The 12334-nt window shown below is 42.1% G+C and overlaps 2 protein-coding genes across 2 annotated transcripts in view; one reads left to right on the top strand and one right to left on the bottom strand.

The window, feature by feature from the left end:
* Positions 1–5727, bottom strand: part of HOMER2 (homer scaffold protein 2) — a 139092-nt gene extending 133365 nt beyond the window's left edge. Inside the window, exon 1 of the mRNA XM_063652835.1 lies at positions 5420–5727. The gene's annotated coding sequence lies outside the window, so the exon portion shown is untranslated. The remainder of the gene's footprint in view (positions 1–5419) is intronic.
* A 111-nt stretch (positions 5728–5838) lies between these two features.
* RAMAC (RNA guanine-7 methyltransferase activating subunit) lies at positions 5839–10261 on the top strand. The gene is made up of 4 exons (XM_054451752.2): positions 5839–6002; positions 6954–7002; positions 8605–8783; positions 9467–10261. The coding sequence occupies exons 3-4, from the start codon at positions 8614–8616 to the stop codon at positions 9651–9653; spliced, it is 357 nt and encodes a 118-aa protein (XP_054307727.1). The 5' UTR covers positions 5839–6002; positions 6954–7002; positions 8605–8613; the 3' UTR covers positions 9654–10261.
* The last annotated feature ends 2073 nt before the right edge of the window (positions 10262–12334 follow it).

Raw genomic sequence — 12334 nt, 5'->3', positions numbered from 1 at the left:
TAGAGCCTTCTGAAATTATTCAAACTAGCCAATCCTAAAATGTTTATTTACCCTGATCTGCCTTTCCTTTCCTAACAAAATTCCAATAAAGGCTCCCACCTAACGCTTTGCCCTTGCTCCTGTGTTCTGCCTCTGACCACCCTGGTGTCTTTCCCATGTGGCTCTGCATGGTGTGTTGTGCTTCCTATCTCCAGGACCTGTGAGTATAATGAACTTTGTTTTTCGGAGCCTCTCCTCTATCTCCTTTTGTGGCCACCCCGACTGACTATCACATAAAATAATACAGAACAATAAGAAAACAGTGACCCAGGGAAGCGGAGAATCATGAGAAACTTGGAAACAAAGTGAGAAGGTTTAAAGGAGGAAGGAGATAAAAGCAACAAATACTGCACAGATATGAAATATGCCGACAATTTTAGAGTCTTGAATTTGGCCCTGGGACAACTTTTCCCTAGTGAACTTTGCCAGGGTGGTTTTAGTAGAGTGGTTTCAGTGGAGTATTCAAGGGCAGAAACTTGACTGAATTGAATAGAAAAGGTAGAGAAATATAAACTGCAGATGTGGAGTATTCTTTGTAAAATACCCACCTCAGGGGGGAAAGGAGATCCGAGATAGTCTGAGGAGGATACAGGATTGAGGGCAGGGTATCGGTTTTGTTTTGAGACTGAAGAAATTTGAGCGAGTGTGGGGGTGGAAGCAGCCAGTAAAGATGGAGAGTTGAAAACAGAGAAGAGAGAAGGAATGATTGCAGGCACAACTTGCAAGAGCAGAGGATGCACTGGCCAAAGACACAGGCAACTGCAAGCTGCCCAATATCTCCCTCTTCCTATCCCATTTGACAGGCTCATTTACCAGCTGTGCCCCTGGATAAACTGCATAACCTCTTGACCCTCAGCTTTAGTCTTTAAAGTGGTTATTGTCCAAGATCACAAATGGCCTCTGAAGGTAGAGTTCTTTTGATCCCAGGATTCCCCAGGACTTTCTGCTGGTGTGTTTTGCCTGCAAATCATTGGGTCAAACTAAGGTTTCAAGTTATGAGTAATTGTGCACTGCGACTGGGAATGTAAAATGGCACAGCCATTATGGAAAACACTACAGTGGTTCCTCAGAAAATTAATAATAAAATTATCATATGATCCAGCAATTCCACTTCTGGGTATATACCCAAAAGAATAGAAAGCAGGGACTTGAATAGATATTTGTGTATCTACAATCACAGACGCATTATTCATAATAGCCAAAACGAGGAAGAAACTCAAGTGTCCATTAATAGATGAATGGATAACAAAATATGGTATAAACATACAATGCAACATTATTCATTAAAAGGGAAGGAAATTCTGACACATGCTACAATGTGGATGAACCTTGAAGACCTTATGCTAAGTGAAGCCAGTCACAAAATGGCATATAATGTATTTCACTTGCATGAGGTACCTAGAGTAATCAAATTCATAAAGACAAAGTAGAATAGTGGTTGCTAGGGGCAGAGGGGAGAGGAAAATGCAGTTATGGCTTAATGGGCACAGAATTTCAGTGTGAGAAGACGAAAAAAATTCTGGAGATGGATGGTGGTGATGGTTGCATTGCACAACAATGTGAATAGTAGTACTTACTGTCAATGACCTGTGCACTTAAAAATGGTTAAAATGGTAATTTTTATGTTACATATATTTTATCACAATTTAAAAAATACATCTGCTTAAGTAAAACAAAATGTCTACAATTAGTAGAAAAAAACACTATAAATTTCATGATGTAAACTTTCTCATGCACATCAAGAGGCCCAAGGATATTACTATCCAGAAGAATATAACTGATGCTTTAACAGTGACTTTTAGTTGCCAAGCAAATATTAAATTATGGCCCATATATTCTGGTTATACCAGATAGGTAAGAGCCACATTTTGCAAACATTTCCATCAAAAATGGTTTTTATAAAAAATTTCTGATGCTTAAAGTCTGAGTGTCAGTTATCTAGAAAATTCCCCTTCATGGAACAGATTTCCTGTTGTCAGAAAATGAGACACAATAATCAATAAGATATCAGAGTATGAAAAGACATTGGTAGGCAGAAAAAAATTTCATTTGAAAATTTGAAAATCTGCTGGAATACCTAGAGTTCTTCATAGAAACTCTCAGAGGCCTAGAGGCCCCTAAGTGTCACACACAAATTTACAGGAAAGAAATACCAGTTGAGTATCCCTACTATGAAAATCTGAAATCCAAAACGCTCCAATGAACATTTCCTTTGAGTGTCATGTTGTCACTCAAAAAGTTTTGGATTTGGGGACATTTTGTATTTTGTATTTGGGGATTAGGGAGCCCAGCCTGTATGTTAGTTTCTGGGTAAGTCCTCATTACTTACAAATAATGTCAATAATAGTCACGAGGAAACAAGCAAATGAGCCTACAAGAAGCACCTTTCCAAATATCCTCCTTGACTCCTGATACTAGGTAGGGAAGCATTTTTTTTAGTTTTTCAATTGTCACACTGCCCCTCTTCAAGTTTTCTATTTCCTGTTCTTGTCTCCTAAATATGGGTATTTCCTAGGGATAGGCCTTGGTCGTCTTCTCTTCTCTATGAATACTTTCCCTGTTGAAAAGATCATATACAGCTGCTCCTTGATTTTTGACGGGGTTATGTCCAGATGAACCCATCATAAGTTGAAAATATCATTAAGTCAAAAATGCAGTTAGTACACCTAATCTACCAAACATCATAGCTTAGGGTAGCCTACCTTAAACATGCTCAGAACACTTACATTAGCCTATAGTTGGGCAAGCTCATTTAACACAAAGCTTATTTTATAATAAAGTGTTGAATATCTCATATAATTTATTGACTACCGTACTGAAAGTGAAAAACAGAATGTTTGTATAGGTATTCAAAGTACCCTGCTACTGAATGCACATGGTAGGTACCATTGTAAAGTACAACAATCGTTAAGTCAAACCGTCCTGTCGGGGAGCATCTGTACACCAGTGATTTCAACTATTGTTTCTTCATGAATTACTCACACATTTACATACCTGGGCAGAGCCTCTCTTTCCTGAGATTTAGTCTTGTATTTCTAACAACTCCCTGGAAATTTTCTCTTGAATATTTCACCAGTGTTTCAAATTTTACAAATGTATTTGGGCTCTGAGTTCATTTTTGCCTTAAAGCCACTTTATCTTATGGATATTCCTTTTCAGCCCCAATTTCCCAGGTTCAAAGAATTGGAGCCTTTCCTGATTTCTTTTTTTTTTTTTTTGATTGAGTCGCATTCTGTCACCCAGGCTGGAGTGCAGTGGTGCAATCACGGCTCACTGCAACCTCTGACTCCCAGGTTCAAGCAATTCTCCCTGCCTCAGCTTCCCGAGTAGCTGGGATTACAGGCGCCTGCGACCACACCCGGCTAATTTTTTTGAATTTTTAGTAGAGACAGGATTTCACCATGTTGGTCAGGCTGGTCTTGAACTCCTGACCTCAAGTGATCCGCCTGCCTCGGCCTCTCAAAGTGCAAGGATTACAGGAATGAGCCACTGCACCCAGCTTCTTCCCTGATTTCTACCAATCTTTTTCTCTCATCATCCACTCAGTAACTAAGGATAGTACTATTTATATAAGTACTGTGTGCTAACCAATTGCACTACTGGAGCTCCAGGATAGTACTATTCAATAATTATTATTATTATTTTTTTTTTTTTTTGAGACAGAGTCTTGCTCTGTCACCCAGGCTGGAGTGCAGTGGCGCAATCTCTGCTCACTACAAGTTCCACCTCCTGGGTTCACGCCATTCTCCTGCCTCAGCCTCCCGAGTTGCTAGGACTACAGGTGCCGGCCACCACGCCCAGCTAATTTTTTGTATACTTAGTAGACACAGGGTTTCACCATGTTAGCCAGGATGGTCTCGATCTCCTGACCTCGTGATCCACCCGCCTTGGCCTCCCAAAGTGCTGGGATTACATGCGTGAGCCACCGCACCCAGCCTTTTATTCAATTATTGTAACCTTGGTTGTTACACCTCTTACCTTTACTACCCAACACCAAGACTATCCTATTCCCTCATCCATACTATCCTATACACTTTTGCTAGGTAAATGTTTCTAAAACATTACTTGGAATATTCATAGTTCTATCATTAATTCCACAAACATTTATTCAGTGCTAATGTCATTGAAAAAGTACAATGTGGGGCTGGGCTCGGCAGCTCAGGCCTGTAATCCCAGCCCTTTGGGAGGCTGAGGTGGGTGGACTGCTTGAGCCCAGAGTTCGAGACCAGACTGGGCAATACTGCGAAATTCTATCTCTACAAAAAATACAAAAAATTAGCAGGGTGGTGGTGTGCACCTGTAGTCCCAGCTCTCCAGAAGCTGAGCTGAGAGGATCACCTGAGCCCAGAAAGTCGAGGCTGCAGTATGCCATGACCACGTCACTGTACTCCAGCCTGGGCAACAGAATGAGACCCTGTCAAAGAAACAAACAAACAAAAAAAGCACAATGTTATACACTCCAGAATGTAGAAATGCATTAGATAAAGGCCTGTTTACAGTTTAATAGGGGGAAAGACTTGCAAGTAAATAATTTTAGTTCGAAGTCAGAAAGTGGTAATAACTAAATACATGAAGTTCCAAAAATATGATGGACTCTCAATAGAAAGAAAAATTATTTCTAGGTGTAGATGTCACTTTCTAAAGCTTTAAATATTGGAAAGAATTTCAACATTTGGAGATGAGGGGGAGGGACAGGTATTTCATGCAAGGGACATGAGCAATCTATAAAAATGCAATAATTTATGCATGAAGTACTTCACAGGGTCTGGTTTACCACTGACTGAGGGAGAATGGAAAGGGAACAGCAGAAAATAAAACAAGTTTTGAATCCAAGTTAATAAACTTGACCTTTAATTTACAGGCAGCAGAGAGCCACTGGATCAGCTATTTTGGATCACGGTGGTGCTTGAAGATGGCTACACCTATAGCAGGTATGTAAGATAGGCTAGTAGCAGAGTGATGCTAGAGGAAGGACATCAATGAGAAAGGTACTGCACTGACACCGTGCAGGAGATGGTAATGAGAACGTTGATTAGGTGGGGGCAGTGGGTAAGAAGATGCCAGAATTACTGTAGGGGTACAATCGACAGGACTTGACAAGTGATTGGATCATGGAAAGGAAAGAAAGGGCATCAAATCTGACCTCAAAGTTTCCAAGTTGGTTGCATTAACAAAAACGGGTGCATAGCCTGGGAAGTAATTTGGGAAGGAAGAGGCCAAGCTTTGTCGGGATATTAAGTGTTTATACATTTGCTGAACATCCCAGAAGGCATGGGCAAGGCTCTTGGAAGTAGCTGGATACTGACGACTGAACCTGGGGCAGAGAGGGGGTATGTTTCTGCAAAACCACATACAAAACGGACTATGGAAATCTTACTACCGAGGCTTGCCCAGGCAGGAGAGAAAGTCGTAGCATCCCTGAAGTCATCAGTCGTGTCTACTCTTCACGGCCTGCTCTCACCTCACGTTCCCCACGAAGACTCCGGGAGCAGGCGGCCGGAAGGAGCCCTTCCCTCCCTTCTCCGGTGATTCCCAGAACTTCCGTCTCTACCCGTCACCTGCTCCCAGTCAAAGGAGCTTAATAGATGGCGACGTTTTCGACTGCCCAGCCACCAGGCAGGCTGAAAGCGCATGGAGGGCATCATCCACCTTTAGACAGCTACTTGCCCACACCTCACCGAGCTCTGGGCGTTGTGCCAGCATTTGAAGAAACGATCTGCTGCAAAGCGATCCACACGGAGAGCCTTAGTTATCGCGAGACTTGACAGGCACCCTCAACTTTAGCCCGCCGGAAGCGGAAGTCAGGTGGGTGTCGGATTTTAGAGGAAGGCGCTCCGTTACATTGGAGAACTGGAGTGGTCCGGCTTTCCACGGTGTGGTGGGCCAGAGGCCACCTCTCCTGGGCTTCTCAGTGTCTCGCCGGCGGGGTTCGGCCCGAGCTGGATAGACATAGCCTTTGGCGGGTGAGTCGCCCCGGACGCCCGGGAGGAGGGAGCGGGGCGGCCGAGCTGGGTGGCCAGCGAGGTGTCCTCCCCCTGTGCGGTGATCTGTACTCTTTGCTAGACCGAAACCGATTTACTTCTCACGGCCCGTAATTTCCCTCACTTCTGGAGGTATAAGGTGCTTCGGAAGGGAGCAAATCTGCCAGAACCTTGGTAAGCAAGCTGTGATGGGCCTTAAGGACGGACTGGAAAACGCAGTTGTTTTCATTCTGCATCTTCGTCTGTTCCCCGGGCTCACCTCCTAAGGCAGCGAAACCCCATTCTGGTTGGTTATTTCTGGGGTTAGTCGCTCGCAGCCAATGTTCTTTGTGGTTTTATTTGTGGTGAATAAATTAGCAGTGTTCTAGTACAAATCTGAAAGGCTTACCCTAAAAGAACATACATACTTTATGAAGTTTTTATTCATACTTGGAACTATTTTGGTTTTGAAGGCCCAGAGGACAAATTTTGTAGCTTCTTGCTCTTGAGAACCAGTTCCCTCTTTGGAATATTAGCTTTGGAAGTCTTTAGAGCACTTTTTTTTTTTTTTTGAGACGGAGTCTCGCTCTGTCGCCCAGGCTGGAGTGCAGTGGCGGATCTCGGCTTACGGCAACCTCCGCCTCCCAGGTTCAAGCGATTCTACTGCCTCAGCGTCCCGAGTAGCTGGGACTACAGGCACTTGCCACCACGCCCGGCTAATTTTTTCTATTTTTAGGAGAGACGGGGTTTCACCGTGTTAGCCAGGCTGGTCTCGATTTCCTGACCTCGTGATCCGCCCGCCTCGGCCTCCCGAAGTGTTGGGAGTGGCGTGAGCCACCGCGCCTGGCCTTAGAGCACTTTTACTCCAATTCTTTCCTTGACTCTTATGCGCCACCCTCCCCCTCAAACACCTTTTGAGAGTTAATAAAGTCGTTTGTTTTTTTCCTCCCACAGATTTAAACAACCTAAACATTAAGCAATACAGCTGCTTCAAATCTTTGGGGTAAGTAAAGCTTGGGTCGATTAACATTCTATTTAAATTTCGTTCTCAGTAATACAGTTGATACTTGTTTACATGAGTGTGGGTGGGGAGTCGTGGGAGAACATATGAGAACATAAAAATGGAGTAGCACCTTTTCCTTGCCTTATGATTTTTACTGCCCATCTGGATTAGGTATGGGTCATCTTTTTAGTGATTTCTGTGATCCCAATAGAATTCTAGGCATGATTTTAATTAGCTGAATTTATTTAAAACTCATTCCTTGGATTTGAGAATTTGACATAGTTTGCCAATGCCAGACACATTGAAAGTCTTTGATATTTGGTATTTGATAAAGCATACTAAGAGCAATAGCCTGAAAGGTAAGAGTGTCAGGCTGGGCACGGTGGCTCATGCCTGTTATCCCAGCACTTTGGGAGGCAGAGGCAGGTGGATCACCTGAGGTCAGGAGTTCAAGATCAGCCTGGCCAACATGATGAAACCCCGTCTCTACTAAAAATACAAAAATTAGCGGGCGGGCGTGCACCTGTAATCCCAGCTACTCGGGAGGCTGAGACAGGAGAATCACTTGAATTCGGGAGGCGGAGATTGCAGTGAGCTGAGATCGTGCCATTGCACTCCAGCCTGGGCAACAAGAGTGAAACTCCGTCTCAAAAAAAAAAAAAAAAGAGGCTGGGCGCAGTGACTCACACTTGTAATCACTTTGGCAGGCAGATCATGAGGTCAGGAGTTCAAGACCAGCCTGGCCAACAAAACCCCATCTCTACTAAAAATGCAAAGATTAGCTGGGTGTGGTGGCGCATACCTGTAATCCCAGCTACTTGGGAGGCTGAGGCAGGAGAATTGCTTGAACCTGGGAGGCAGAGGTTGCAGTGTACTGAGATCACGCCATTGCACTCCAGCTCTGGGTGACAGAGCAAGACTCCGTCTTGGGGGGAAAAAATAAATCTACATATTGTTTCTTGCAATTCAACAATAATTTTGGTTTAATTTTGTTGGGGTGAAAGTATGTAGTATACATGTTACAAATATTTGCATATGTTTGGAGCAAAGGCGGACTAATGAAGAAGTTATCACAGTAGCTTCCATTGTCACATCTCTTTGTCCAAAACCTTTTACTGGAAATTAATAAAGTAAGAAAAATAATTTGGGCCAGGCACAGTGGCTCATGCTTATAATCCCAGCACTTTGGGAGGCCAAGGCAGGAGGATCACTGAAGCCCAAGACTTCCAGCCTAGGCAACATGTCGAGACCCTGTCTCTTCAAAAAAATACAAAAATTAGCCGGGTGTGGGTGGCATGCACCTGTAGTCCCAGCAACTTGGGAGGCTGAGGTGGTAGGATTGTTTGAGCCAGGGAAGTCAAGGCTGCAGTGACCCGAGGTTGTGCCACTGTGCTCCAGCCTGGGTGACAGAGTCAGAGACCCTGTCTCAAAAAAAAAAAAAAAATGTTGAATTCAGTATCTAAAATATGACAAGTCTGAAAGCACACAAAGACTTCCATGAATACCCTGCCTAAAAATTGCTTACTTCTTGGTTTTTCATTATCTGGAGAGAATGTTAATGTTTAAATTTTTTTTAATGGAAATGTCTTTAAAATTGTACAGATTTTCAGAATGACTGACACTGCTGAAGCTGTTCCAAATTTTGAAGAGATGTTTGCTAGTAGATTCACAGAAAATGACAAGGAGTATCAGGAATACCTGAAACGCCCTCCTGAGTCTCCTCCAATTGTTGAGGAATGGAATAGCAGAGCTGGTGGGAACCAAAGAAACAGAGGCAATCGGTGTGTATTCAAAAGAATAAATGCAGATGGTTGATCTGGCAGAGGATAGCTTTAATCTGCTAGACTGGAAGGCCAGTGAGGGCAGGGACCAGTGTTTTTGGTATGGCATACCTAGTACCTTTAAACCTGGTACATCGTTTCTGATAAATATTTGCTTTAATATTTTTTCAGCACCTTATATTTTTTCCTTGCTGTTCAAGTGTGTGTGTTTTTTTGTTTTCAAATGTTTTTTCTGTAGACTAATATTTTCAATGCAAATCTACTTTAAAAACCTAGAGTTTTCTACAACTTGTTCAATTCCATAAAGAAAATATTGTTTCGATTTTACTTTAGGAAGAAGTTTACAAATGGAAGTTACTTTTACTTAATAATTCAAAATAGTCAAAGGAATAAATTACCATACCGTTTTTGTACAATTGAATAGATTTCACTTTTATTTGGAACTATTCTATTGGTTATATAGTCTGCCTATGTCTCTGTAAAGTGTACCTAGTATACTGGAAGAATGATTTCAATCTTAGGAAAGTTTTGAATAACTGGCGCTATAACATTCTATTGTGAAAAATGTTTTTTAGTCTTATTTATTGTGTATTAGAATGAGAAACCAGAAGCACTGCTATGGGTTTGTCATATGTTTTTTTAACAAGGAAAGTTTAAAGACCTTTTTTGTTTTATTGTTGTAGGTTGCAAGACAACAGACAGTTCAGAGGCAGGGACAACAGATGGGGGTGGCCAAGTGACAATCGATCCAATCAGTGGCACGGACGATCCTGGGGTAACAATTACCCGCAACACAGACAAGAACCTTACTATCCCCAGCAATATGGACATTATGGTTACAACCAGCGGCCTCCTTACGGTTACTACTGATAGAAATGTTGGCAGATTTAGTAAAAGCATTTACTCTGTTACCATGACAAAAGTCTGGGTGTCTTCTGTTGGTCATAGTTTTACATCTGATTTTACAGAATGGATTATTGATTTTTTGGAAGTTGAGACTTTAAAAAAAAAAATAGATCTTACTTGCGAGATGCGCTGGTTGCTGGGAATACCTGAAATTGTGGATTATATTGCTTGACTTCTACCTCAGAATCTTCTTTGTTTCATGACTTAATAGTGCTTTGAGTTTGGTATATTATTTGACCTCTAGGAATTCTTTGTTTTACACAGAAATAAAAATTTTAAAATAGAAAATGCTTTTACTTTGTAAGGTAAGAGAGTATCCATATGCTTAGGTGTTCTTGTTTCTAAAATTCTAGAGGTTGATATAATCAGCTCATGAATGCACAGCTATGCTTTTTGTGATAGATTGTACATAATATCAGCAGTTGAAACATAAAACAATTGCTTTTTTTTTTTTTGCTTTTGTTATGTGACTATGGTACTTTGTGATTTCTTAATCTATAGATGAGTTAGCTCCACATTTGAGTCTCTTTTTAGAGGGAAATCAGTAATAAAGCTGTAAAATAAGGAAGGAATCATTGTCGGTTTGTGTCTTGATCTGGTGGTGATTGGGATAAGGATACACATCATTTTATACAAACACTAAGGCTTTTTGCTAACAACATAGGTCAAAATTCACACATACGAAAGTTTAACTCTGTACTGTTCACACTTTCCTTTTTAGTCTAAATAATGCTGCATTTTGATTGTTCTTACTTTTTTGGTATTTAATGTGGGCTGATTTTACAATGTTATATTCACTTCCAGATGCATACCTCTGCTTTCTCTTCTATAAATAGTGATGCTATAAACTTCCTTTCACAGAGATCATTGTATTACAAATCATTTTAATGATTATTACAATGATTTCATTCAAATAAAAATTTTAAAATATTTAAGCATCTTCACTCCCAAGTTCTGGCTGTTAGCCCATTTATTAATATGGTGAAATGAGATTTTTGGTTTTTTTAATACTGTCCTTCATATCTGTTGAAAAGGGCTTATTTGGTTTAAGAGTAACATTAAGAGTGCAAATTTCAACATAGGTCAAAGGAATTAACAGGCACCTTCTTGACTTTATTGGAGTGACAAAAAAAAAAAAAAAAAATTTAAAAAGGCATCTTCCAGCTGGGCGTGGTGGCTCACGCCTGTAATCCCAGCACTTTGGGAGGCTGAGGTGGGCAGATCACTTGGGGTCAGGAGTTTGAGACCAGCCTGACCAACATGATGAGACCTCCATCTCTACTAAAAATACAAAAATTAGCCGGGCATGGTGACACATGCCTGTAATCCCAGCTACTCGGGAGGCTGAGGCAGGACAGTCGCTTGAAGCCCAGAGGTGGAAGTTGCAGTGAGCCAAGATCGTGCCACTGCACTCCAGCCTGGGCAACAGAGCGAGACTTCATCTCAAAAAAAAAAAGGGCATCTTCGTAAACCTGTTTTTTTACTGCCTTCTCTCTTAGCACCCCACTCTAGGCCCTTGAGGTTGACTTTTCCAGGTACTTCATGCTCTGCATCTACCTCTCCCTTTTATTCTCCCTGAAGAGCCATCCTCTCAGGTAACTATTTTATTGGAAATGACCTAATAAGTCGGGCATTCACACTAAGATGCGAATACAATTTTAACAGTAAGGGTTTTCCCTGTACCTCCCTAATTACATCAGTAGGCAAGAAGCCAATGCTGTTATACAAAGATAGGATTTGATACTACAGGTATTTAGCCAAGATAGTAATGTCCTGACTATACCCCAGGATCTTCTCTGAAAGCAGAAGTGTTATCAAAAATATCACCTGGTTGGGTATGGTGGCTCACACCTGTTATCCCAGCACTCTGGGAGGCCGAGGCGGGAAGATCACTTGAAGCCAGGAGTTGGAGGCCAGCCTGGGCAATGTAGCAAGATCCTGTCTCTACAGAAAATTTAAAAATTAGCTGGGTGTGGTGGTGCACGCCTGTAGTCCTAGCTACTCAGGAGGCTGAGGCAGGAGGATCCCTTGAGTCCAGGAGGAGTTCAAGACTACAGTGAGCTAGGATCATGCCACTGTACTCCAGTTTGGGCTAGATAGACGCTGTCTCTTAAAAGTAATGATTTATAGGCTGGGCACAGTGGCTCACACTTGTAATCCTGCACTTTGGGAGGCTGAAATGGGCAGATCACCCTAGGTCAGGAGTTCAAGACCAGCCTGGCCAATATGGTGAAATCCTGTCTCTACTAAAAATACAAAAATTAGCCAGGCATGGTGGCGGACGCCTGTAATCCCAGTTACTTGGGAGGCTGAGTTCAGAGAATCACTTGAACCTGGGAGGTGGAGGTTGCAGTGACCTGAGACCATGCCATTGCACTCCAGCCCAGGCAACAAGAGCAAAACTCTGTCTCAAAGAAATTATAAAAAAAAACAAGATTTATAAAATCATCACCTGACTCAAGCACAGGCACTGACCAGTAGTTGGGACAGTATAGCTGACTGTAGCTGTAGGTCAGGATTCTGTGCTGTGCCAGCTGTTGACACAAAGGGAGACGTATGAGTCCAAGGCCAGCACTGGAGGAGGAATTCTCAGGAAGCTCAGAAGAGAGGTGGTTTTCCAACAGTATTTAAATATGTTAACACCA

Source organism: Pongo pygmaeus, chromosome 16 (genome assembly GCF_028885625.2).
Source record: "Pongo pygmaeus isolate AG05252 chromosome 16, NHGRI_mPonPyg2-v2.0_pri, whole genome shotgun sequence".
Lineage (NCBI taxonomy): Eukaryota > Metazoa > Chordata > Mammalia > Primates > Hominidae > Pongo > Pongo pygmaeus.
This window is presented reverse-complemented; position numbering and strand designations above follow the sequence as displayed.

Bases quoted from the DNA above. Each gene is read 5' to 3' on its own strand.
- RAMAC (XM_054451752.2), top strand. From the start codon at position 8,614: ATGACTGACACTGCTGAAGCTGTTCCAAATTTTGAAGAGATGTTTGCT. The intron at 8,784-9,466 runs GTGTGTATTCAA...TTATTGTTGTAG, and splicing joins CAAAGAAACAGAGGCAATCG to GTTGCAAGACAACAGACAGT.